Consider the following 27,797-nt stretch of genomic DNA (forward strand, 5'->3'; position numbering starts at 1 on the left):
GCGACCGGAAGTGGCCGTTGAAGCCGGCAGTAGGCGTGAAAAGAGGTTGGTGCTGAGGAAGTGCAGCCTCTTCGGCTCCCTTCGCTAGGTCTGGTGATTGTCCCATCGCTTCCGGACGCGGGATCCGAGTGTGTTGATCGCCCTAGAGGGAGGGAAGCCCAGGTATCACCATGGCAACCGCCAGCCTTGCGGCCGCGTGACGTCACCCTTCTCACTGGGCTGGAAGCGGCCTCTGCGGGAGGGAGCTGGGGAGTCCTCGAAGGGGGCGCCCCTCGCCTCCTTCAGTGCGGGGCGGTTCCGCCCTGATCCCTTGGAGGGCTTTGTTCTTTTGTTCCGGTCTAGGAGGAAGGACTGGAACCGGGCCCCGCCCTGCTTGTCCACCTTCCAGCTTTTCCACCCCGCAACAGGTGTGTCTTCCTGTAATCCAAGCCGGGGTGTGAGCCCGCAAGTGTGCATGGAGGTAACGGGCCGGGTCTGGGGGCGCCTCTGGCCGGATTTGAGGGTAAGCACCAAGGGGTTTTTTGCATCTGGAGCTAAACCTGCGTACTCGAGCTCCACTCTCTTTTTGTTCAGCGGGAGTGCCTGCTCAGTGGCTCTCGGCGGGCACTTCTCTTTCCCAGGGATCTCTTAGCCACTGTGCAAAACTCTGAAGTACGATTGTGACGCATGCTGCTGACCCCATGCTGTGTCTTTTAGGGCCGCCAACCTTAGCGTGTGTAAGGGCTCAGACTTCTTGCCTGAGCCCCAGACCGAGGCCCCAGCTGGAAAGACGCTGCTTGGGAAACCCTGGTGTCCAGGCTCCAGAGGAACGGATGAGCTCCTGAGATGGAAGGTAGTGGGGATGACAGAGGGAGAGCGGGCTGATGGAGGCAAAAGAACAGTCAGGACTGGAAGATCAAACACCTGACAGCTGGTAGAGGTGGAAGGAGGGAATCTTATCGTAAGGGCAGAGAAAAACTGAACTGCATTATGGTGCGAGATTTTTACTTAGGTTTCTATGAAGAGACTTGCAGGAAGAGTTAATTCTCCCTGGCTTCGGGATCGGGGAATGAAAAGGAGCGATGATTCAGAATGTCTGTGATCCTCACGTGACTTTTATTTCTTAAATATTAGAATGATAATCCTGTAGTCAGAAAAAATCTTGGTAATCATCCCTTCAGTACAAGAATTAAAGTATCCCTGGCAGATGGCCGTTTGTTAAGTCTATGCCTGAAGAAGTGTGGCATTAAACTCTTCATTTTGGGTGCAGACTATTCCCTTGGTGGCTCTTTCTTTTTTTAAGTTCCTTATGTTAGGCAGAAGTGCCTGTCCCTGTAACTTCTGTGTTGGGTCTTAGTTCTTAGTTTCCAAAAGCAAGAGACTGTTCTCTCTCACATTACTGCCCTTCAGAATGTGAATTCAGCTGTTAGAACTCCTACTCATAAATTCTTTTCTTTTCTAAGCAAAACAGCCTCAGTTCCTTTGATGGATCTTCATATGATATATCTGGACCTCTTTTGCCAAGACTCTTCTGCCTGAGAGCATGCTTCTTAAAATGCATTGCCTAAAATGAAACATAGTTCTTTAGATATGTTTATGATAAATTCTATAGAGTTTTAGTACCTAAAAGTACTTCTTTCAGTTTGGATTATACTTCTGCTGTTTAGCATCAGATTATATTTGCTTTGAAAAAAAAATCAGCGATATTATGCTGTAAGCCCTAGATCTTTTTTACAAAAACTGTAGTGAACTAGACTTATGCCATCCTTGTGTCAGAGAATTTTTTTTTATCCTTAATAACAGGACTTCACATATATGATTGTTCAGTTTTTTGGCCAAGTTTTCCAGCTTGTTAGAATAATTATGAATCTTCATTTATTCAGGGTTTTAACTGTCCTTTCCAACTTTATGTCACTGGCATATTTAATGAGTGCTCCTTCTATTTCTTCTTTCATGTCCTTGAACAGGTCAGAGTTAGGACAGAGCCCTATGACGCGTCACTGTAGACTTTCCTGTGCGTTATCATTGTTGTTATGTTCTTCAGGTATCCGTATGCACGCAACTTTGGTTTAACCTATTATCATACAGTTCTTTTTTTGAATTTGTTTAATATCAATAGACGTCTTAACATTATATTACTTATATAGGGTTAAGCCATACCTTCTATTAATCCTCAATTCTTTTTTTAAGAGTACAGAGAATCTCTTTCTTACAACTGCATGTGTATCAAAAATTATCTCAAAACAAAAAGTTTTATTTTAAAAATTAACTCGTTCATTATATTATTGATAAACAATTGTAAATTATAATAAAATAACAATTTTGTTTACAATAATTAGCATGTGTAAGATCTGCACACTGAAACTACAAAACGTTGATGAGAAAAATTTTTTCCAGCCATATTGAGATATACTTGACTCCTAACATTGTGTAAGTTCAAGTTGTCCAACGTGATGATTTGATAAACTATAGACTGGGAAGTGATTACCGCAGTAAGGCAGATTATCGCATCTCTCACCTCACATACTGCCTTCTGTGTGTGTGCACGGTGAGAACCTTTAAAATTTACTCTCTCAGCAGCTTCCAAGTATATAATACAGTACCGTTAACCACAGTCACCATGTTGTACACAGATCCCCAGAACTTGTTTATCTTATAACTGGAAGCTTATGCCCTTTGACCTTTGGAAACTCTTTGTCTCTGTGTGCTCAGCTTTTCTAGATTCCACATGTAAGTGAGATCATGCAGAATTTGTCCATGTCTTATTTCACTTAGCGTAGTGTCCTCAAGGTCCATACACACGTATGTTGGAAGTGGAAGGATTTCCTTTTTTTTAATGCCTGAATAGTGTTCCGTTGTGTATGTGTATACACAGATCCGTGGTGACAGCTGGGAGAAATTTAAGTTGATATAACCCCTTTGGAAAACAGTACAGAGGTTCCTCGAGGAATTAAAAATAGCGGCGCCTGGGTGGCTCAGATGGTTGAGTGTCTGCCTTCGGCTCAGGTCATGATCTCAGGGTCCTGGGTTCGAGCTTCACATAGGGCTCCCTGCTCAGGGGGGACCCTGCTTCTCCCTCACCATCTACCCCTCCCCCTGCTTGTGTTCTGTGAGTCAAATAAATAAATACAATCTTTAAAAAAAAAAAAGAAATTAAGACTAGAACTACCATATGACCCAGCAATCCCACTTCTAGGTACATATCCAAAGAAAATAAAGTCTACCTTGGAGAAGTATCTGCACCCCTATATTTATTGCAGTATTAATCACAGTAGCCAAGACACAGAAACAACCTATGTGTCCATCAACAGATGAGTGGATAAAGAATATGCGACATGTGTATTTCCCTAGTGGCTGTACCAATTTACATCCCATTACTAGTGCACAAAGGTTCCTCTTCTCCACATCCTCACCAATACTTTCTGTCTTTTGTCTTTTTGATAGTATTCATTCTAACAGGTGTGAGGTGATATCTCACTGTGGTTTTCATTTGCATTTACCTGATACTTATGTCAAGCACCTTTTTATGTACCTGCTGGCCATTCATGTATCTTCTTTGGAAAAATGTTTATTCAGGTCCTCTACCCATTTTTAAATTGGATTGTTTTTATGCTGTTGAGTAGTATGAGTTCCTTATACATATTTGATGTTAACCCCTATCAAAGATATGGTTTGCAAATATTTTTTCCCATTCCATAGATTGCCTTTTCATTTTGTTGATGGTTCCCTTTGCTTTACAGATTTTTTTTTTTTTTAGTTTGGTGTTATCTTTGCTTGTGGTGCTTGTGCTTTTGTTGTCATATTGAAAAGATCATTGCCAAGACCAATGTCAAGGAGCTTTTCTCCTAAGTTTTCTTCTAGGAGTTTTATGATTTTAAGTTTTAAGTCTGTAATCTATTTCAAGTTAATTTTCATGACTGGTGTACAATAAGGGTTCATTTTCATCATTCTGCATGTGATTATCTAATTTTCTTACCACCATTTTTTGAAGAAACTGTTCTTCCCCCATTCTTTCCCTGTGGAGTATTCTTGGACTCCCTGTCAAATATTAATGGGCCAATATAAGAGGGTTTATTTCTGGGCTCTCCGTTCTGTTCCATTAATTTGTGTCTGTTTTTATGCTTGTACCGTATTGTTTTCATTGCCACAGTTTTGTAATATAGTTTGAAATCAGAAAGTGTGATGCCTCCAGCTTTATTCTTCTTTCTCAGGATTGCTTTGCCTTTTGGGGGGTCTTTTGTGGTTCCATATGAATTTTAGGATTGTTTTTTCTATTTCTGTGAAAAGTGCCATTGGAATTTTGATAGGGATTGCACTGAATCTATAGATAGCTTTGGGTAGTGTGGACGTTTTAATTATAAAAATTCTTCTGATGGGGCACCTGGGTGGCTCAGTCGGTTAAGTGTCTGCCTTTCGCTCAGGTCATGATCCCAGGGTCCTGGGAATGAGCCCCACATCAGGCTCCCTGCTCAGCGGGGACCCTGCTTCTCTCTCTTCCCTCCCACCCCCACGCTCTCTTGTTCTATCTCAAATCAGTAAATAAATATTAAAAAAAAAATTCTTCTGATCCATGAACACGGAATACCTTTCTATTTATTTGTCTTCTGCTGTTTTTTTTTTTCATCAGTGTCTTATACTTTTCAGAGTAGAGATCTTTCACATACTTGGTTAAATTATTCGTATTTTGGTTTTGATGCTGTTCTAAATGGGATTGTTTTTCTTCTTTTTAAGATACTTCCTTGTTAGTGTATAGAAACACCACTGATTTTTGTATGTTGATTTTGTATCCTGCAACTTTACTGAATTTGTTGATTAGTTGATAGTATTTTTGATGGAGTCTTAAAGATTTTCTGTGTATAATATGTCATCTGCAAACAGATAATTTTATTTCTTCCTTTCTGATGTGGATGCTTTTTATTTCTTTTTGTTGCCTAATTACTCCAGTTAGGACTTCTGGTATTATGCTGAATAGAAAAGGTGAGAGTGGGCACCCTCCTCCTGTCCCATATCTTAGAGGGACATCTTTCAACCTTTCGCCATTGAGTGTGATATTAGCTGTAGGTTTGTTACATATGCTGTTACGCTGAGCATTGGCATTAATTCTTCTTGCAATATGAGAGTTCACCAGCGAAACCGTCTCACACTGGGCTTGTCTTTGTTGGGGGCTTTTTGATTACTGGTTCAGTCTCCTTACTCCTTATTGTTCTGTTCAGATTTTCTGTTTCTTCATGGTGCATTTTTATTAGGCTCTATGTTTCTAAGAATTTATCTATTTCTTATAGATTAGCCAATTTGTTGGCATAGTAGTTTCTTCTGATCCTTTGTATTTCTACAGTATCAGTTGTAATGTCTCCTCTTGCATTTCTGATTTTATTTAAGCTTTTTCTTTCTTTTTTTTTTTCCCTTAGTTTCTCACCAGTTTTGTTTGCCTTTTCAAAAAACCAATTCCTAGTTTCATCGATCTTTTTTTATTATTTTTCTGGTCCTTATTTCATTTACTTCCGCTCTGATCTTTGTTATTTCCTTTTTCCTGCTAACTTGGGGGCTTAGTTTGTTCTTATTTGAGATCTTTCTTTTTTCTTAATGTAGACATTTAGCACTACAGAATTCCCTCTCAGAGCTGCTTTTGCTACAGCCCATATGCTTTGATATTTTGTTGCCATTTTCATTTGTTTCAAGATATCTCTTGATTTCCCTTTTGATGTCTTGACTCTTTCGGTTGTTCAGGAGTGTGTGATTTAGTGTCCACATATTTGTGAATTTTCCACTTTTTGATCTCCGGTTTCATACTATTTTTGTGGACTAGACAGTGGGTATGATTTTAGTCTTCTTAAAGTTGCTAAGACTTGCTTTTTGATCTATCCTGGAGAATGCTTCTGTGTCCTTGAGAAGAATGTGTATTCTGGTGGTGTTGGATAGAATGTTCTGTGTATGTCTTTTAGGTCCTTTTGGTCTAAAGTAGGTTCAAGTCCAGTTTCCTTGTTCATTTTCTGTCTGGATGATCTGTTCATGCTGAGAGTGGGGTACTGAAGTCTTCTACTCTTATGCACTGTTGTCTGTTTCTCCTTTGAGATCTGGTAGTATTTGCGTAACAGATTTAGGAGCGTTGATGTTAGGTACATACGAATTTACAGTTACCCTCTGGATGAACTGACTCTATCATTATATAATGGCCCTTTTTGTCTCTTGACAGCTTGTGACTTTAAGTCTGTTTTATCTGATGTATGTATAACTATCTCTGCTTTCTTTTGCTTTCCATTTGGATGGAATGTCTTTTTCCATCCGTTTCCTTTGAGCCTAGTGTGCCCTTAAAGCCGAATGAGTCTCTTCTAAGGCAGCATATAGTTGGATCTTATTTTCTTTATTAAGCCACTCTATTCCTTTTGATTGGAGAATTTAGTCCATTCATGTTTAATTATTAGTAAGGAAGGACATGCTGATGCCTTATTAGTTATTTTCTGGTTGTTTTGTACTTCCCTGGTTCCTTTCTTGCTCTTTTGAGGACTTCCTTTGTGAATGGATCATTTTCCAGGGAGGTATGCTTTGATTTCCTTTTCTTTATCTTGTGTGTCTATTATAGCTTTTGCTTTGTGGTTATCCTGGGGGCTTACATAGAACATCTTCCAGATCAAACAGTCTGTTTCAAGCTGATAACCAAGTTAACCTCAGTTGCATACAAGAACCCTTAATTTTTACTGCTCCTCGCATTTTATGTCTTTGATGTCATAATTCACCTCTTTTTATATTTTCTATCTTTTAATAAATTATTGTAGCTATAGTTATTTTTAACATTCTTGTCCTTTAACCGTTACATAAGAATTAATGTTGAACACACAACCATATTACAATATTGTTTTAAATTTGTACACTTATTTTTACCAGCGTGTTTTGTAATTTCATCTGTTTTCATGTTACTAATCAGCATCCTCTCATTTCAACTTGAAAGATGCCTTTCTGCATTTCTTGTAAAGCAAGTCTAGTGGTGATGAAATCCTTCAGCTTTTGTTGTATTATAGGAATGTCTTTCTCCATTTTTGAAGCACAGCTTTGCTGGGTGAAGTATTCTTGGTTTGCAGTTTTTTTCTTTCAGTATGTTGAATATATTATCCCACTCTGTCCTGGCTGCACAGTCTTTTGCTGAGCAGTCTGCCAATAGCCTTACAGGGTTTCCCCTTAAATGTAAGGCATCTTTTCCCCCCTCTTCCTGCTTTTATAATTTTCCCCCCTCTTCCTGCTTTTGTAATTTTGTCTTTGATTGTAGACTGTTTTATCATAATGTGTTTTATTCTTTTCTTTTTTTAAGATTTATTTATTTATTTGTGAGAGAGAAAGAGAGAGCACAAGCAGGGGAAGCTGTCAGCAGAGGGAGAAGCAGGCTCCCCACTGAGCAAGGAACCCAATGCGGGACTGGAACCCAATGCGGGACTCGATCCCAGGACCCTGGGATCATGACCTGAGCCACTTAACTGACTGTGCCACCCAGGCGTCCTTATCATAATGTGTTTTAGAGAAGATATTTTTCAGTGGAAATTATTTGGAGACCTGTGAGCTTCATGAACTTGGATGTCCTAGTTTCTGCCAAGATTTGGGAAATTCTTAGCTATTTTTTTTTTTTAAAGATTTTATTTATTTGACAGAGAGAGAGACAGCCAGTGAGAGAGGGAACACAAGCAGGGGGAGTGGGAGAGGAAGAAACAGGCTCCCAGCAGAGAAGCCTGATGCGGGCTCCATGTCAGGACTCCGGGATCACTCCCTGAGCCACCCAGGCGCCCCTTAGCTATTGTTTCTTTAGATAAGCTTTCTGTCTCTTTTTCCCTTTATTCTTCTGGGACTCCAGTAATGTGTGGATAGTTTCTTTTAATGGTATCCTATTGTTTACATAGGAGTTCTTCATTCTTTTTCTCCTGTATTCTCTTCTGACTGGATAATTTCAAATGACCTGTCTTCTACCTCACAGGTTCTTTCCTCTTTGTGGTCCAGTTGGCAATAGGTGTCTTCTGTTGCAGTTTTCATTTCTTTGGCTCTAGAATTTGTCTTTTCTTTTTTGTTTATGATTTCTGTTAAACTTCCAATTTTGTGTATTGTTTTCCTAATTTCATTTAAATGTTCTTCTGTGTTTTCTTATAGCTCACTGAGCATCTTTGAAATAACTATTTTGAATTTTTTTTACTGTGTAAGTCCTAAATCCCTTTCTTTAGCGTTGGTTCTAGGAAAATTATTGTGTTCCTTTGGTGGTGGTGTGTTTTCTTGATCTTTCATGTTTCTTGAAGTCCGGTGTTATGTCTTTGCATTTGAGGAGGCAGTCACCTCCTCCTGTCTTTAGTTACTGGGTTCAGGAGAAAAATACCTTCTGTCAGCCCTGTTAGGGATTCTTAGGTTTTCTCAGACCTTCTGTGGATATGTCTACCCCACTCTTCTTGTTCCCTCGTGGGGAGGATTTCTTAAAATTGTATGCCTTCTCTCAGTCCTGCAAAGCTAGGCCAGGTGCTGACAGACTCGCGTTTGCTCTCCTTTGGTACTGAATGCTCAGGCTTTAGTCCTTTTCTCCCAATCCTGCAGAGTCAGGCTGGCCTGTGTGTGCTCACTAGCTGTCTCCGAAGTCTTGCTCTTACTGCCATCAGGGATGTGCACGGGGAGCCAGCCCTGGTGGTGGGGGGTGTGGGTGTGCAGGTGAGGCATGCAGAGCATTGGAGGTGCCCAAAGGCTAGCTGGGGGGATCTACAGGTGAAGTATCCCCAGTGGCTCTTCGGCAGGCTTCCTGATGGAGTCCACAAAGTGGCTCGTAGGATCTGTGTCCTTTTTTGCCCTCCAAGACACCAACTGCTGTTCCCCCAGCTGCTCCCTGCCCCCAGTCACTTGGGACGTTTCAGTATTCTGGATGAATGAGAGGGAAATGGGTTTTTTTGGTGGTATCCGCACAGCTAGGTAAGCTGAGTGCTCACACACTCTCACTTTCCCCTGTGGGAGAAATAAGGGGCCAAGGTCTCTCTTGGCACGGAGCTTTACCACCTTGGGGGTAGGGGCTGTGACACAGACAAAATGAAACCGCCTCTTCCATCTTCAATGCATCCAGTCCTGGGTTTTTTGTTTTCTTTTGCTTCCACGACGTGCTGAAACTTCTCTGCTGGATTCCTGGGCTTCCACAAAGACACTCTCATCCGTGGGTGATGGTCTAAATCCATGTTCTTTGCAGGCAAGAGGATAGAAAACTCTTGTTATACCACGTTGATGTCACTCCTCGATTCTTTATCCTATTATATCTTTTATAAATGTAAATCAGACAAAATGGTTTTAAGTCCTTGCTTTTTTTCTTCTTGGGATTTTTCACAGTTGTACAGTCGGGATTACTTTTCATGTGCCTCCGTCCCTTACAGTCGTAGTACTTGCAGCATTTACCGAGCGCTCGTGATTGCCATGTACTGTCACCAGTATAGTTGGTTCTGCAGTCTCGCTCTTGTTGGTCCTCTTGGTTTCTGCTACTTGGAATCAGAAGCATCTTACCTGAGACATTTGTCTTGATTCTGTTTTCCTAAATTCTAGGTTGCATATCTGTACATGCACAACATTTCCTTCTGCTGTTAAAAACTCTAAAATCACACTTTCATTTTTTTCTTAAGATTTCTATTACAATAGTTTTCCCTTACCAATCAAATTTAAGTTGAGAATAATACATAGTTCTAAATTTACTGCTTCCTCTGCTTTCTGAGAATTGGGCTTTCCTGTGAACCATGACTCTGAATAGACCTCCCCAGGAGCAAAGTTTATTTTTGTTTATTGTCATATAAGTTACATATATATTAAGTGCACAATTCTAAAGGATATTGCCTGATTAATTTTTGTATATTATATACCAGTGGAATTACCACCCACAGTAACATGTAGGATGTTTCTGATGCCCCAGAAGTTTCTCTTGTGCTCCTGCCCAGTTATTATTATCCCTCCAGAGGTAACCACTGGTCTAACTTCCATTACGATCGATTGGTTTGTTTGGCTTTTTTTTTTATGTGAGTGGAATTATACCGTTATGTGCTCAGCATTGCGAGGTACATCCATGTTATTAGGTGTATCAATAGCTCATTGTTTTATATTGCTGAATAATATTCTGTTGTATGAAAGTATTGTGGCTTATTTATCTGTTTACCTGTTGAAAGACATTTGGGTTGTTTCCAGTTTGGGGATATTATGAATAAACCTGCTGTGAACAGTCTTGTACGAGTCTCTAGGTGGCCACGAGGCCTGGCACACGAGTGGAATTGCTGAATTCAGAACAAGCATTTGTTTAACTTCAGTATATAAGTGCCGAACATTCCTACATGATTGATACATTTACTCCCCACAGCCATGCACAAAAGTTCCAGTTGCTCTGTGTGCTTGCCGGCAGTTAGTACTGACCATGTCAATCTAATTGTTAGACATTCTGGTGGGTAGGTAGTATAAGTAATTATGCCATTGTGATATTTAATTTATATTAATAGCAAAGTTTCAAAGGGCCTGTGAAGACTTTTGGGAAGTAACTGTATTATTTATTCAGATGTTGTTCATAGGAGAGAAGGCAGCAGAAGTATTTTGCCTCACTTAATAAGGCACAGACTGAGTTGAAGGTTACGTACGTGTCTAGGGACAGAACCGTGAACACTGAAGTAACACTTTGGGTCCCGAGTCTACTGATGAGGGTACCAGAGCCCTAGTTAGCAGTTATCCTGTTTCTGTTTTTGGATTCGGAGAAGTAAAGGCAATGGCATAGCTCTATTTTCACATGGAAAGATAATCTGGATTTAATAGCTTGCTGGGAACAGCTAATTTGGACAGGATTCACTGTGGTTTCTTCTTCCTCTCCAGAGCTGTCCTCTTCGGAGTCTGCCCTTCTCCAGGGGGGACACACTCTACTCGCATCAGCCAGTTTTCAAGTAAGTTGGAATTCCTGAAATGCCATTTGGTCCTTAGAGTGGACTGTGTATGTTCATTTAAAAACCAATGTCGGGAAGTCATTCTGGGCTTCCGCCTGCCCAGTGACCTTTGAACCTCCGCCTCTCCAGCTTCACTAAGACATTTACCACTTAACGTGCTGCTTACTATCTTGTCATGCTCCAACAGTGACAGAGCAAAGGAAGAACAAAACTTGATCCTTTACTTGAATAGACCAAGTGACTGTTAGAAACCAGAACAGGTCAATATAAAAAAAGTTAAATGAGTACCATGGAAAAATAGAGAATGCAAAAATGTGTGGTCTAGAGGGGTCAGGAGAGTTTCAAGGGGTATGGGATTTGCACTACCTCTCAGAGGATGGGGGGACATTTGGATATTTAGACATGTGGGAGGGATGGGGTGGATTCTAGCTATGGAGAAGATTTTGAGCAAAGGTTCACAACAATTAACAGGAGTTACACAGGAATCAGAAAAATTGGGGGAGCTGGTTTATTTTGGCAGATGGTAAATGATTAAGTTGGAATATGACAGGCCTCAAATGTTTAGATGAGAAGTTGAAGGTTTTATTCTGTACATAGTTTTTGAACCATTAATGGTTTCTGAGGAAGAAAGGGACAGGATACTGTTTTAGGAAAAACCAGTAACTGAGCGGTTAGACGAAAAATGTAACCGTTTTTCCACCAGGTATAAGTCACCTCAAGCCCTCCCTTATTCAGGCCTTTTCTTAGACTTTTTCCCCTACTTCCCATCCCACAATGTAATCATCTAATCAAATGATCCCAGTTCTTCCCACTTTCAGCTCAAGTACTTCTGGTATCACTTTATTTTTTATCGAGGTATAATGTGATAATAAACTGCATGTATGTGAAGTGCATAACTGGCTAAGTTTTGACATACACGTGCACCCAGGAAACCATCTCCGCGATGAAGACAGTGACCATATCCAGTCAGAGAACGTACTTTGTATGACTTGAATCTTCCTGAATTTGAGACTTGTTTTGCCCTGACTTGGTCTCCCTTGGGAAATGAACAGTGAGCACTTGAATGTGTATTTTGCTGTTGTTCAGTAGAGGATTCTAAGAATGGATTAGTTTCCTTTTAGAAGCTTAAGGACTTAAAACAACACATTTACTGTCTTACAGTTACAGAGGTCGGAAGTCCAAAATGAGCTGGCCGGGCTGCATTCCTCTGAAGGCTGTGGGGCAGAGTCTGTGCCCTCACCTTCCCAGCTTCTAGAGGCAGCCCGTATTCTTTGGCTTGTGTCCCGTTCTTCCATCCTCAGAGCCATCGGTGTGGCATCTTTAAATCTCTCTTCTTCACATCTCCTGCTCTTGACTGTGACCTTCTTATAGGGACTTTTGGGGACATTGGGCCCACCCCTGTAATCTGGGATAATTTCCCCATCTGAAAGGCCTCAGCATGATCTCATCTGCAGTGCCTCTTGTTCTCGATAATGTCATTGTTCGGAGGATCGGACGTGGCCATCTTTGGGAGGGGCCCCTATTCCGTACGTGCAGATGTCCAGCCAAGTCGGTGGAGCGTTGTTCAAATGCTTTATATCCTTATTGATTTTCTGTCTGCTTGTTATCACATGTTGTGATAGGGATATTGAAGTTGGGGGCTGTCATGACGTAGACTTGTGTATTTCTCCTCTTTGTGTTTGAAGCTGCTACTAGGTGCCTAAGCATTTGGGACTGTTACGGCCTCCTCCTCAAGTGACCTTACTTATCGCTGAGAAATGACCCTTCTGTTGTTTGCCTCCAAGCTTGCTTTGGTATCTGATTAGTGTCAGTGTGGCGTGTCTTTTTTCATCCTTGTGCTTTTAATCTACTTGTGTCTTCATATTTACTTATTGGTAACATGTAGTTCATTGGGTTTTGCCTATTTCAGTCCAATCTGGCAATCTGCCTTTTAATTGGGGGTGTTTAGGGGCGCCTGGGTGGCTCAGTCATTAAGCGTCTGCCTTCAGATCAGGGCGTGATCCCGGAGTCCTGGGATCGAGCCCCACATCAGTCTCCCTGCTGGGAGCCTGCTTCTTCCTCTCCCACTCCCCCTGCTTGTGTTCCCTCTCTCACTGGCTGTCTCTCTGTCAAATAAATAAATAAATCTTAAAAAAAAAAAATGGGGGTGTTTAGACCATTTATTTAATGTGATTTTACATTTAATGTGATTATTGGTGTGATTATTCAGCTTTTTTTTTCTGTTCATGTTACCTTCGTTCTCTTTTTCCTCCATTCTTCTTTTGGAAACTGAATATTGCTTAGGATTTCAGTTTATTTTCTTCATTAGCTTATTAGCCATAACCCTTTCGTTATTTTCTTTTTTAATTTTGTTTTTTAAAGATTATTTGAGAGAGAGCAAACACGAGGGGGGTGCATAGGGAGCAGACTCCCTGCCGAGCAGGGAGCCCGATGTGGGACTCGATGCCAGGACTCTGGGATCATGACCTGAGCCGATGGCACATGCCCAATGGACTGAGCCACCCAGGCGCCCCATCCTTGTTACTTGTTGCTTAAGGTACACGTTTATTGCCACTTCCTTTCAAGTGATTCTCCTCTTCGTGAGTAGAACCTTGCAGTAGCGTTCTTCCGCTGCTCTTGTCCCACTGTTTAATGCAACTGTCGGCATGTGCTTTCCTTTTACACGTGTTGTGAACCCCACAGTACTTGTTATTTTTTGTCTAAGCAATTATCTTTTAAAGAGATGGAAATAATAAGAAAAAAATTATATATTTATCCACATATTATTTCTGGTGTTTTTCATCTTCAGGATGTCTATCAATGATTGACAGTGCGGGGCGGATTCTGACCCCTGGGACGTTTGGAAATGTTAGGAGACGGTTTGGTTGTTACGACTTGGTGGGACGTGCTCCTGGCTCCCAGCGGGTTGATGCCAGCGATGCTGCCCCCACAGCGACTTAAAAGAATGATTTGGTCCAAAATAGCAGTAACAACAAGGTTGAGAAGCGTTGGCTGCAGACCCTTACTCTCACCTGGTGTCACTGTTTCTTCTGCATGAAGGCTTCCTCAGGATCTCCCGCAGGGCAGTCTGCTGGTCATGAATTAAGTTTTTATATCCGAAGAAGGCCTTCTTTTGCCATTGCTGAATTCAATTCTGCTTTGACAGTTTTTCTTCTTCTTAGTGTATAATGTTGCTCCATGTATTCTTGTTGCATTGCTTCCAACAAACAAGCTGCTGTTGTTTTTTATCTTTGTTCCTTTACATTTATGTGTCTTTTTTCCTCTGAATACTTGGTAAGAGTTTCTCTAACACTGGGTTCGAGCTATTTGGTTAAGATGTGCCTCAGTGTAGACTTCTCTGTGTCTCGTATGCTTTCAGTTTGAGTTTCTTAGACCTGTGAACTTTCATCAAGTTCAGAAAGTAATGAGCTATTATTTCTTCAAATGTTTTTGCTGCTCCTCTCCCCTCTTTCTGTTTTCAGGGACTCCAGCTGCACACATATTGGGCCACCTGAAGTCGCCCACAACTCCCTGATGCCTTCTCTTCTTATAAATTCTTTTCTGTTTCACTTTTGTTGTTTTCTGTTTTGTTGTCTTTGAATTTATTAATTTTTTCTTCTTCGGTGCCTGGTCTGCCATGAAGACTAGTCCGTATGCTTTTCATCTCTGAACATTCTCACTTTTAGCTCTAGATGTCTTTTTAAAAAATGTCTTCCATGTCTCTCTTCACTTTTTGAACAAATGGAATACAGTCATAATAATTTTTAATGTTCTCATCTGTTAGTATTTGTGTTCTGGGTTGGCTTTAATGGATTAATTTTTTCCTCATTATAGTTGTATTTTCCTGCTTCTCTGCAGACCTGATAATCTTTGAATGGCAGATACTGTAGATTTTACTTTATTGGGTTCTGCATACTTTCGTGTTACTATAAAATATTTTTGAGCCTTATTCTGGGTTAGGTTACTTGAAACTGTGTTTCTTTCAAATCCGGCTTCTAAGATGTATTAGGTGAAGCAGAACCGTGAGTAGGGTTAGGGCCGCCTGGTCCCACGGTTGAGGCCCAGCCTTCCTGAGTATTTTACGCAGTGTCCGACGAACTGTGAAATTTGCCGGTTTGACTGATGGCAATAGAAACTCTATTTCCAGCCCTTTAGAGCACCGGTACTGCTCCCTTGAATCCTTTTGGGTGATTCTTCCCCCACCTCGGTGGTCTCGTCACACGCACGCCGTGATGGGTACTTTGCTGAGTACTTGAGTGGAAACCTCTGCAGTTCTCGTTGCTTCTTTCCTTGTGCAACTCTCGTCTGCAGTACTCTGTCTTGTGACGTCGAGTCCCCCTGATTTCCCCAAACTCTCAGCATTCTCGCAGTTCGGTGAGTCTGTTGGGCAGCCCTGGGTGCCCTGTCTGTACCCTTGCATGGAAACTCAAGGCAGTAAGCTGGAGCAGTCGTGGGACTCACCTCATTGGCTTACTGATTCTCAGGGATCACTGTTCTCTGTTGTAGGAGATTCACTGTCTTGGAAACATGTTTCCTATGCTTTGTCTGCAATTTGTTGGTTATTTCATGCAGGAGTGTGGATCCAACCTTGTTAACCTCATCTTGACCACAGCATGGTCCTTTTGAGGTTGTCGTCTTTGAATTTATTAATTCTTATTAATAAACCATAAGCTTTATGAGGGCGGATCTAGCCCAGGCTTACTCTGGGACTCTTTCTCAGGGGCCCCATGACCACCCTGTAATTCCACCCAACTCAGGGCATGACTTAGGGCTAAAGATGATTACAACAAAGGCTACAGAACAGGATCCAAAGGAGACAGAGCCTCACAGGTGGAATCCAGAGAAATCAGGCGCAGGCTTCCGAGTCCTTCCTCTGTGAGGATCGCACAGAGCCCCTTGGCTTCTCCTGTGATCAGAGATGTGGGAAACGTCTCTTCCTGGGGAAGCCTGCTTGAGTCTTGGAGTCCAGAGTTCTTAGAAGGGGCTGATCCCTTCGGGGCACACTGCTGTTGAGCAGCTGTGTGCGGGCCCCCGACGAGGGATATGACGCACCGTACGTGCGTGATGTCTTCGTGTGTACTGGCAGCAGTGTGGACCGTCGGGGACATCACCCTCCAGGCACACAGTGACCCCATCGGGCCGTGACGATGTAGGCGTTCGTCTTCAGAGCATAAGGCTCGGAAGCACGGGTCCAGTTCTCCTTGGGTTAGTGAGCATCGAACGGATCCGACCTGCTGCTGTTACTCTGCTCACGGGCAGACCTGCCTGGCTTCTGAAGGGCACCGGAACGGCCTGCGGGGGCTGAGCGTGCGTGTCTTTCTTCACACGGGGTTCTGGCGTAGTGACTTCCTGTGGCCCGTGGAGACTGTCGTCCTTACACCAGAACAATGCACGTCCTCCTCTCTCCAGCATCTGTCCCTCAGACTCCCTGCGTCCATGGGCCCGAGCGGTCACCTCTGTGTCCTCGGCTCTGTCCGGCCACTGTTCTTGAGGGGCTCCCGCCTCGCTGCTGTCCAGCCTGGGGCGCCTCCAGACAGGATGCCGAGGGGGCTTTGGGCTCATGTCTCCTTTCTCTCAGGGTCACCGTTCTGTCCTGCCTGTTTCTTCCCAGATAGATGGTTCAGTCGGATAGTCGTTGACCCGGCAGAGCTAGTCCACTTGCTCTCTTATGGTTAGAAACAGAAATCTCACCAGCTGACTTATCAGTTTTAAAACAAAATTAACTCACCCAATTTCAAATACAGAATAAAGAATAAGTAGGACGTCCCCTGTACCACCTCCAGCCCCCACCACAGGGTCCCACCGATAATATCTGGTAATGTCTTCTTTCAAGTTTTCTTCTGTCATTTACACATAAGCCTTCCTAGTCATAAAAATATAAACAGGATCATGCCACATATGCCGTTCTTAATATCACAGGTGCTTCCTAATCAGTGCATATAGAGACTTCCTTTTACAAATGTCCGCATAAAGCGCGTTAGTATGGATACACCATACGTTCTTGAACTGCTGTCCTATTAACGGACATTTAAGTTTGCTTTTTTTTCCTCCAGAGTGTTGCAAGGGTGCTCGCCTGTCTTTGCACTCTGAGGTACTTCTGGGGAATAAATTCCTACAGGCAACAAAACTGGACTAAAGTTTTGATGGATCCTGTCGGATTGGCCCCTAGGTAGACCTGCCACGCTGTCCACGTGCACTTCAGCTGTTAGCCCAGCTGGCCTCTCTCGTACCACGTTTTTCGTGGAGTGGAGCATTCTCTCAGGGCTTATTTAACATTGTCGTGGGTGAACTGCTTGTTTGGGTTGTTAGTTATTTTGTTGTTGTGGGTTCATCTCTCTTGCTATTTGTGGGAATTCAGAATATTGACTTTTGTTTATGGTTTATTTTAGAAGTTTTACATTTTTATGCGGTTCTGTCAATCTGTTTTAGGATTTTTTGCTTTCTAATTTCAAGCTTATAAACCTTTTATTCTATTTTTCTTTAAAATTCTACTCCAACAGAAATTTTCGTGTGCTGTGAAGAAACTCACCTTAATTTTTTTCTCAAATAGTCATTTGTTATGACACTGTTTAGTGGCTAATTCAGCTATTTTAGCTAATCTGAAACTTGCTTAATCCTATTCAGTTCTTATAACCCTAGGTCTGTTTCATTGAGTTTTATTCCATACTAGGCCACTCTTTTATCTTTATCTCTTGGTATATTTTGAAATGTGGTAGGGCAAGTCTCCTCCCCAGATTCTTCCAAAACTATTTTTGGTTCTTAAACATTGGAGGTAGTGAAATGTTCTGTTGACGTTAGGAGGTACACTAGTGGTGTTTCATGTATCTTAGAACAGAGAGGACGACGCTGACGGTGACCTGCAGCCTGGCCAGCGCGACTTAGTGCCAGCTGTGCACCAGGCCCCGAAGGAAGCACTTCCTGTTGAGCATTTATTAATTTCTCACAGTAGCCCTGATTGAGGTACTGTTTTTACATGCCTTTCACAAAGAGGAAACATCAAAGTCATTTTTCAGATAGCCCCGTCGCTGTCTTGCATTCCTTCTGTCCATACTGCAAACTTCACCCCTTTCCTGGGTGAAGCCTTTATGGCTAAGGCGAAATCTGGTATTTCAGGAATCTGTGACCTTCAAGGATGTGATAGTGGATTTTACCCAGGAAGAATGGAAACAGCTGGATCCTGTCCAGAGGGATTTGTTCAGGGACGTGACACTGGAAAATTACACGCACCTCGTCTCCATAGGTAAGGATGATTTCTGAGTGCGGTCTTGGGGTGCGGAGGAGGGGGCTCTTGTGCTTCGGTGAGTGTTTGCCTTTAATCAAGTTAAGGAACCTCAGATTCCCAAATTTTGAAAGGTTTTGAAGAGGTTTGTACTCCTAGCAAGTACATGTAATAAACTAGTCATTTTTCTGAGCCCACTTTGGTTCCCAAATTCTGCCACGTCTGGGAATTTGTCCCATCGAGGCTCTGTGTGCTGTTCACTGCCATCGGCTTTGTCCCGTGTAGCACTCTCCTCCTACTGTAATCAGACACCTTTTTTTCTTCTTCCCCTGTGAGCAGGACTCCAAGTTTCCAAACCTGACGTGATTTCCCAGTTAGAGCAAGGGACGGAGCCATGGATCGTGGAGCCTGGCATCCCAGTAGGTACTGTCGGAGGTAAGTAACGGATCCCTGCTGGATGCGCACCATTACTCTGACCGCTAGCCTGAGAAGAGGGTTTTATGTCTGAACGTGTAGATGTACTTGCTTCTCCTTAGCATCTCCTGGGCTCTCTAACACATCTACCTTGATACTCCTTTCAGAGATGGTATCCTTCCCGCTTTTTCCTGAACGCAACCTCTTGACCTGGACCCTGGATTCTGTCTCTTCCCACCTCCTTTGGGACCCTGGTCTCTTAATTACCACCTCACTTTTCAGCCGTTAGAGTTTGTTTTGGATCTGCAGGCTCTGTGACTAGCACCTCCAAACAGAAATAGTACCCTAAACTTCCAGATGCTGTTACTCAGCACTGTTCATCCTGCCGGCCACCACCTGCCGCCTTGCCTGCCCAGCCAAACTCCACGAAAGTGAGTTCCGTACCTGCAGTCTTCGTTTATCACCTATTCCCTAAGGTTTTGACCCTACAACTTAATCAGACTGTCCTTGAAGTTGTGCATAACTTTCTTGTAAACCATGAATTCCCAAACTGCACAGAGGGGCTCGTCAAAGATCTGACCCTGAAAAAAAATATACAGCCTTAGTCACCCTAGAGGAGGGATAGCTCTCCAGAGTCAGTGAGGAGGGAGTAGTTCGTTTTTATGGGGAGAAAACACTCCACGTTCAAATTTGGGAAGTGCTGGGAAATCTAAAATTTTAGCAGGTTTCCTACTGAAAGAGCACTCAGAGATTTCTTAAATATGTAATTGGGCAGTATGAATTTCCAACAGGGTTGCATAGATTGTAACATTCTTCCTCCCCCCACCCTCCCCACCATGAATCCTCTTCATACCGCACCTTTAAAATCCTTCTCTTAGAAGATGGTTTCACAGAACACAGTTTAGAAAAGTTGATTTTTTTAGAAAAATTAAAAGCTTTATTAAGTCACACTTAGCTTTTGGAAAAAAGTTGTCAGGTTTTATTTACAAATTAAAGTTTTTAAAAATCCCAATTTGAGCAGATAGTTAAGTATTTTAAAATTGCTTTCTACGTACTGAAAAATCCTAGACTTCTCACAGAACACATTAGTCGTTACCAAAGAGAGATTTCGGTAAAAACAACACTAGAGACACACCTCATGTTGGGTGGATGGTCCCAGTGATCCGGTCGGTAGGGAGAAGACAATCACTTGAAACATGTGGCTCCGTTCCTTGGCTGACTTTACTACTGGAGTGGGACGTGATGGTGTCTTGGTGAGCTGGCCCTGGCCTCTTCCATCAGAGTGGACTTATTCTTTACTGCTGATTTGGCTGTTTTTCTCTGTAAGAATAATGTAGTTTTACAGACAAGTACGGGTGATTGGAAGTTGTAAGAGTACCTCCACTGAAGTGGCGGCAGGTCCTGGGCCTTGTCTGGATTCTCCTCCTTACCCTCCTCATGGCGTTGTGGAGACCTGGCCCCTGCAGAATCCCGACCAGTGACCCTGACACGGCCTCGGACTCGTGGGTCTACCTTGGTCTTCCGCAGCCCGGTTGTCAGCACCCTTGATTATCTCCCCACGCACCGGGACTGGCAGTAGTGTGGTCAAGGCTCACAGCTTTGCATTAGTAAAGAGAGAATTCCCTTCTGCAGTAGGAATGGTGCCATTCAGTCTGACCTTCTGGTACTCTCTCCAGTCCTTCATTCTTTGTCCTACCACGGATCTAGGACATGACAACGTGGATAACACTGGTCATGGTCTGTTGTGTTTGTTGCCTTCAGCTGCAACTCCAGGGCTCGACACCCTTTCCCTTGAACACCCCCCATGGTCTCCATATTCCTCACTGTGAAATACTTCCTGAAAGAATTATGGCCATCTGCTGTACAACTAGGTCTTTCTTGGTCATTCCATTAGTGAAAACATACCCATTTTTTTGTGCTGCAACTGGCTCTTCCCCCAAACTCCTCAGGTCCGTGCTGGAAGAGTACGGCTATTATGTGTCGGCCTGCGCTTCCGGACGCTGCGCCCGTAGCCAGGGCACCAGGAGTGGAGCTGGGAGGCTGTCCTGCGTCTCTGCCTCACGGTGCGCGCTTGCAGCGACGATGCTGATCGTGGTCCTCTCCTAATGGAACCAAAGAAATGTGTTATTAAACAGCTTTGTTTCTTTACTGCATCTACCAGCATTGATTCCCCTGCTTCTTTCAGTTGTCCTCTTCCCGGTCCTGAGCAACACTCCGCCTCCTGGTTATGCGCCTTCCCGTCCGTCGTCTGTGTGCCGAAAAACTGCTTGCTTTCATTAGTACGTTTTATTCAGCCCATTACCCGATCTGCAAGGGTCTTCTTTTCTCAGACATTCCTGTTGCTTCTCCTATTCTCTTGCTCCTTTTTTAGTGATCTTTCCTGTCCTTCCTGTCCTGTATCTGAACATCTGGGTTCTACTTTTGGAATCTTCCACCCCCCCAAACACCGCCAGAGTCTGGTCCCTCAGTTCTCTTCCTAATTCTCAGAATGCCTAGAGGTGAACCTGTCTTCCTCCCTTGAAGTATGTCCTCTGCGCCCTTCCCATTCCTGGCAGAGATGTAATTGTTCCCTCTGTGTTGCCGGCTAACAACCATGGTCCTAATTAGCCACGTTTTCCTTACTTGAAATTTTGTTCTCAGACTTTTGTTTGCTGCTTGTTGACAAGGAACCCCAGTTCAGACTTGCTTTAGTCTGATGGTGTCTCCTCTCGGCCATCTCTCATCTCTGTGGTCAGTTTGTACTTTACTATTACCTTCCCGGTTCTTAGAGATTACTGTGAAACAGACATTCTCTTGCTACTTTCATATTTCATTTATCATTATCCTTTGCTCTTTCCAACTTTCTCCCCAAATTGGCTATACTTGAAAATCCTCGAGATTTCCTACGGGCTTTATTTTTAGCTTCATTAGGTCCTTCCCAAACAAGAGCAATTATTTGTTCTCCTTCTACTTAGAGAATATAGACATTTTCTTTTTCTTTCAGACTGCGCGACAAGACCAGAAAATAGCAGATCAGTCCCAGAGCCGGACGTTTCTGAAGAGCAGCCGTGTCGAGAGGCAGTAGTGGAAAAACCCAGAAGGGATGATCCCTGTAGCTCCAACTTCCTAGAAACCCGGGAGTCTGAAAGCAGTGTAGAGAAGCACCAGGCAAACCAACAGACACTGGCAAGAGAGAGAAAAATCACTGAAAAGACAACACCCAGCTGGGAGAGAGGCCCTGGAACGAAGGACTTTGAAAAAAGCATCAATGTGACTGCAAACCTTGTAACACAAGAAAAATCTCCAGAAGAGACCCCTACTAAAACAAGTGCCAAACAGAATCCCAACCCAATTAAAAAAGAGAAATCTTGTAAGTGCAACGAGTGTGGGAAAGCTTTCAGTTACTGTTCGGCTCTTATTCGCCATCAGAGAACACACACTGGAGAAAAGCCCTACAAATGTAATGAATGTGAAAAAGCCTTCAGCCGGAGTGAGAACCTTATAAACCATCAAAGAATTCATACTGGAGATAAACCGTATAAATGCGATCAGTGTGGAAAAGGCTTCATCGAGGGTCCATCTCTTACTCAACATCAAAGAATTCACACTGGAGAAAAACCCTATAAATGTGATGAATGTGGAAAAGCCTTTAGTCAGAGGACCCATCTTGTCCAGCATCAGAGAATTCATACTGGCGAGAAACCGTACACGTGCAATGAGTGCGGAAAAGCCTTCAGCCAGAGAGGCCACTTTATGGAACATCAGAAAATTCATACAGGAGAAAAACCTTTTAAATGTGATGAATGTGATAAAACCTTTACCAGGAGCACACACCTTACTCAGCATCAAAAAATTCATACTGGCGAGAAAACCTATAAATGTAATGAATGTGGGAAGGCCTTCAACGGGCCCTCGACGTTCATCCGTCACCACATGATCCACACCGGGGAGAAACCCTACGAGTGCAACGAGTGCGGGAAAGCCTTCAGTCAGCACTCAAATCTCACTCAGCATCAGAAGACACACACGGGGGAGAAACCGTACGACTGTGCCGAGTGCGGAAAGTCCTTCAGTTACTGGTCGTCCCTTGCTCAGCATCTGAAGATTCACACCGGAGAGAAACCGTACAAATGCGGCGAGTGTGGCAAGGCCTTCAGCTACTGCTCCTCCCTGACCCAGCATCGGAGGATCCACACCAGAGAGAAGCCCTTCGAGTGCAGCGAGTGCGGGAAGGCCTTCAGTTACCTCTCCAACCTGAATCAGCATCAGAAGACGCACACCCAGGAGAAAGCGTACGAGTGTAAGGAATGTGGGAAAGCCTTTATCCGGAGTTCATCTCTGGCCAAACATGAAAGGATTCATACTGGCGAGAAGCCCTATCAGTGTCACGAGTGCGGGAAAACCTTCAGTTACGGCTCGTCCCTCATTCAGCACCGGAAAATACACACCGGAGAAAGACCTTACAAGTGTAACGAATGTGGGAGAGCCTTCAACCAGAACATACACCTCACCCAGCACAAGAGAATTCACACGGGCGCAAAGCCTTACGAGTGTGCCGAGTGTGGCAAAGCCTTCCGGCACTGTTCCTCTCTCGCTCAGCATCAGAAGACCCACACGGAAGAGAAACCGTACCAGTGTAGTAAGTGCGAGAAGGCTTTCAGCCAGAGCTCCCACCTGACTCAGCACCAGCGCATCCACACCGGAGAGAAGCCCTACAAGTGCACCGAGTGTGACAAGGCCTTCAGCCGCAGCACCCACCTGACGGAGCATCAGAACACGCACACGGGCGAGAAGCCCTACAACTGCCACGAGTGCAGGAAGACTTTCAGCCAGAGCACGTACCTCGTTCAGCACCAGAGAATCCATTCAGGGGAGAAACCTTTCGGATGTAGCGACTGCGGGAAAGCCTTCAGGTACCGTTCCGCCCTCAACAAACACCAGAGACTGCACCCGGGTATATGACTCTTCGAGGAAGGCCGCTTTGTCCTTTGGTCAAGTACCGAAGAATCGGAGTGAATCGAGAAACCGCTCAAAATATTTTCACTTTTCACGGTCCGCTGTGGCACGGGAAGGGGCATTGCTAAGCTCTGGGACACCGGAAAGGTCAACTGTTCAGGCCTCAGTTTGCTCTGTGAACAAGGGATTGGGAGTAGATGGTTTCAGGGCGTGTTGGGAGTTTTATATTCCAGTTTTGTATATTCACAGTATATTCTTGATTAGGATTCTCTACGTCAGCATCTAGAGTGTGTATATTTCTGCATGTTTTGCTACTAGAAAGCATTCGTGCTTCAGTAACTGGACGGGGGACCTATTAGGCTCCTGTTCTAATGCATTTAAGTTGATTAACTGGTTCCTAATAAAATAATTATAAAGCATCCTTAAATCAATAATTCATCAGTATATACTGGCTTACCTCAGGGCAAGGGTTAAGCCTTCCTGTTCCTATTTCTCTTAGTATGTCTTAGCATCCTAGGAGTTTATCACAACTACAGCTCCCCCTCCATAGCCACACCAGTGTTATCTAACCCTCACTGAATAGTGGAATCGCTTCAGCAACTTGATAAAACTCTGTTGCCAAGGCCCCACCTTCAGAGACTAATTTAACTGGCCCAGTGGGTTAGGGACCAGGCTTCAGTATTTTTTTACAGTCCTCACAGGCAGCCCAGAAAGAACAACTGGATTCGATCACCCACTCCTTTAGTCGGCAGTTTCCTGTGGCTGCTTCTAGAAACCTCACATAATTTGTACATTTCGACTATCATCTTATTTTGTAAGTCGAGTTCTCACACACGCTGGGAGGTAGGGTTAATTTATTTCCTCACCGAAGTGCAGAAATAAAACAGCTGTGTAAAGGTCATTTTATCTGCTTTTCCTTGGCCCGAGATATCAAAAGCAGATGACAGTGCTAATGACATCCCTGGTCAGGATAACGTGCGAGCCAGAAATCCATATGGGCCGAGCCTGGAAGAGACTGGCCCCTTTGATTTCCTCCAGATCTAGTCTAATTACCAGGTAGCTCTTTTCAGGCCAACCGACGACTTCCCAGCCGGGCCTTGAGAATGGAGAGCTCTGAGAACAGGGTAGCACAGAAAAGTTCTTGACTCTTCTACAGGTGAGGTTTGGGGGGAGTGGGTGCTGCTGATTCTCACAAGTGGAAAAAAAAAAAAAAAATTCAGTCTTTTTGGCACATATAACTGCCAGAGACCTGCACTGGAATCTTGTCCCCTCCTTAACTGGAGGTGCCAGACAGTGAAAAACAGATCAAATTCAGGAAAAAATGTAGCCATTTTAAATCTCAGCACCTTTCTCTGTTGTAATTTGAAACATCTATAAAGGAATGCCATCTTGGTATTTCTTAATTTCTCAAGGCTTCCATCATGTAGGAATTATAGGCTCCCACTGCAGAGAGGTGGAAACTGCCGCATACAGGGGAAGCTTGGGGTGGGATCGGAGCCCCTCCCACAGGACAAGGAAATGAAGTTTCTTACCTGCATGAAGGGCCCTCTCGTTTCAAAGGAGATCCCAAAATGGAAAAACACCAGAGTCTGGAATGGGAAGGCTCCTGTCCTTGGGCCCTCGATTCCTGAATGAAGGAGAATTTATGTGGAAATGTGTCATTAACCTGAAAGACCCCACTTTGTTCCACTGTTCACAGATGCCGTCAGACCCAGAGCGCCCAGAGCACGTGATCGCTGCCAAACTTAATTCCTCTCCTCTGCTTGCCCGTCCCCCATGTGCCCAGATCTCTCCCAGATCATACAGGCCTGCAGAACGGAGAAGCAGGGGCCTCCAGAGGTTAACAGGGCCTTGGTTTCTGTGTCGTCTTTGTGAGTAGCTCAAAACACCGCTCTCCTCGCTGTCCCGGAGCGTGCTCCTCGTCCCCAGGGGGCAGGTGTGCAGCTGCCGCTCCCGCTCGGGCACAGCGGTCTGACCCTACGCCGTGGGCACTGAAGGTGCTCGTCACCCGACATGTGCCCTCGCCACGGCCGCTCCTTCCCCCGCCTCCCGACCCCTATTTTAAGAGCTGAGAGAGGAAGTTGCTTTAAATGGTTTCTTAGTCCTTTTTTCTTAATTCTGCCACTGAAACGCCACAAGCACCTACGAGAACATAACTGTATGCATACATAACATGCTCTATCCCGCTACGTCCTACTAGACAGCAGGGTAAAACTAAAATCTACAGGGAAGAACTGGAAGTTAGAAGTTCTAGCATTTTCCTTGAACTTAAAATCAGCCCAGAAAACTAGAGGAGTTCGGTTTACATTCGAGGTGTACCATCCATTGATGAGCTGCCCAGAAGTAAAAGGATCTCAGACTTAACCAACAAAACCAGACAATACTTTATGAGACACATTCTCTACTATTTACAAAAAATTCAGTGACCTTAATATGTAGTTTCTTTGGGTGTTTCGGTGTCCAAGACTGAGCATATAGAGACCACACACTTTTCCCTCAGTCCTAGATTGGCCTCAAAATTATAAAGGGCCACCTGAGTAGGTTTCTGTCAAATACATGGGTGAGGGAGAGGGGGAAATGTCACATAACGTAGTCATTCCTTCTTAAACATTTGTGTCTTCAGGGGTGCGGGGGTGGCTCAGTCCCTTTAGCATCTGCCCTTGGCTCAGGTCATGACCTCAGGGTCCTGGGATCAAGCCCTGCGTCCAGCTCCCTGCTCAGCGAGGAGTCTGCTGCTCCCTCCGCCGCCGCCCCTGTTTGTGCTCTCTCAAATAAATAAAATTAAATCTTGAAAACAAAACCGGAAAACATTTGGGTCTTCATTACAAATAATCCAACCGCAGCCAGTGCCTATGAGCCACCTGACCTCAATAGCGGTTGGGGTCAGACGCGGACAAAGCCAAACCTCTGCTTTCACAGGATTCCCATTTTATTATAAATAAATAAATGTTTTAACTAGCCCTCAAACAGTACGGCTGGCTTGAGAATCCCCCCGGGGCCGTGGTTACAACTCAGTCGGACGGCTGGGCAGTGCCTTAGTGCCAAGGAGACCAGCGGAGCAAGTGAGGGAAGAACGAAGTCGACACCTGGAGAAGAGCCTTCCAGGGAGAGGGCTGTGGCCACAAAGGTCCTGAGACAGAAGCATGTCCGGCAGTTTGAGGAACACTGGTGGGGGCACAGCGAGCAGCAGATGAGGTCAGACAGCCGGGAAACAGGTCATGCAGGGCCTCCTCGGCCCTGGCAAGAACTGGGCATTTTATTCAGAATGAGACGGTGAGTCAATGGAAGCTGCTGAGCAGGGGAGCGACATGATGTTAATGAGGTTCTAAAAGGGTCACCTGGGGGCGTCTGGGGGGGCTCAGTCGTTAAGCCTCTGCCTTCGGCTCAGGTCATGATCCCAGGGTCCTGGGATTGAGCCCCAAGTTGGGCTCCCAGCTCCGCTAGGAGCCTGCTTCTTCCTCTCCCCCTGCTTGTGTTCCCTCTCTCGCCGCCTCTCTGTCAAATAAATAAACTCTTAAAAAATAAGTAAATAAAAGGGTCACTTGCTCGATGGAGGGAAGAGACTGTAGGGGTCTGGGCAGAATGCTACCCCGGTGAGCCCAGGTGACTCAAGTGTTAGTGATGAGAGGTAAGAAGTAGCTGGGACTGAGGCTCTATTCTGAAAACAAGAGACAAGATTTGCTGATGGTTTGGACATGAAAGGTTGAGAGAAAGTAACCAGAATGGCTCTGATGTGGGAAACAAAGACCAAAAAATAAAAAATAATAAAAAAATAAACTTCCTTCCTACTTACAGCCCATTGACAAGTCCTTGAAACAGGCAGAGTGACCTTCCTTGGGAGCTCAGCTGCCTGGATGCTGACACTGCTGAGCGCAAAAGGCAACCTCAGCCCGACCCCTGGATCCTGTGAGTCTCCTTTAACATATAGAAATTCCAGCGCCCAGCTAGCTCAGTCGGTAGAACATGAAACTCTTAAAATATAAAAATTCCTTTGGAAACTTCATCTCTAACCCTCCCCCCAGATATGTGTTGGCAATCACCCCCAAGCATGGCCCACCGATACACATCTGAAGGGTCTCATGACTCAGGTGTTATTAGATGGTAATAAATGACCTTTCCCAACAATAGTTAACCCCCTCAAGGTCCTGGAAATTTTGCCTCCAAAATTCCTTAGAGACTTACGCTCTCTCTACCCCCTCCCAACTTGAGGGCCACTCCTTATGACCCCGTTGCAGCTCTATCTACCCATGGGTCCTGTCCCCGTGCTTTAATAAAATCACCTTTTTGCACCAAAGACGCCTCAAGAATTCTTCCTTGGCCGTCGGCCTCAAACCCTAACATCTTTCCTGCATCAGCTCTAAGGG

General features: G+C 44.2%; 1 protein-coding gene and 1 long non-coding RNA gene across 2 annotated transcripts; one reads left to right on the forward strand and one right to left on the reverse strand.

Moving 5' to 3' along the window:
- Nucleotides 1-23,854, forward strand: ZNF184 (zinc finger protein 184). The gene is made up of 6 exons (XM_045800370.2): nt 1-162; nt 343-2,023; nt 10,819-10,886; nt 17,979-18,105; nt 18,424-18,519; nt 21,482-23,854. Exons 2-6 carry the CDS (start codon nt 1,795-1,797, stop codon nt 23,437-23,439), a joined length of 2,478 nt encoding a protein of 825 aa, XP_045656326.2. The 5' UTR covers nt 1-162; nt 343-1,794; the 3' UTR covers nt 23,440-23,854.
- Nucleotides 19,929-27,458, reverse strand: LOC148107293 (uncharacterized). Its single transcript, XR_006780136.2, has 3 exons — nt 24,966-27,458; nt 23,320-23,606; nt 19,929-20,600 (listed from the first exon to the last, which is right to left on the reverse strand). It is a non-coding gene; the product is annotated as an uncharacterized LOC148107293 (long non-coding RNA).
- Nucleotides 27,459-27,797: the final 339 nt, after the last annotated feature.

The sequence above is a fragment of the Ursus americanus genome, chromosome 32 (assembly GCF_024610735.1).
Source record: "Ursus americanus isolate L20-20 chromosome 32, mUrsAme1.1.p, whole genome shotgun sequence".
NCBI lineage: Eukaryota > Metazoa > Chordata > Mammalia > Carnivora > Ursidae > Ursus > Ursus americanus.

Coding starts and splice junctions, on each gene's coding strand:
- ZNF184 (XM_045800370.2), top strand. CDS start 1,795: ATGATTGTTCAGTTTTTTGGCCAAGTTTTCCAGCTTGTTAGAATAATT. Junction 10,887..17,978: donor TCGCATCAGCCAGTTTTCAA/GTAAGTTGGAAT, acceptor CTGGTATTTCAG/GAATCTGTGACCTTCAAGGA. Junction 18,106..18,423: donor CACGCACCTCGTCTCCATAG/GTAAGGATGATT, acceptor CCCTGTGAGCAG/GACTCCAAGTTTCCAAACCT.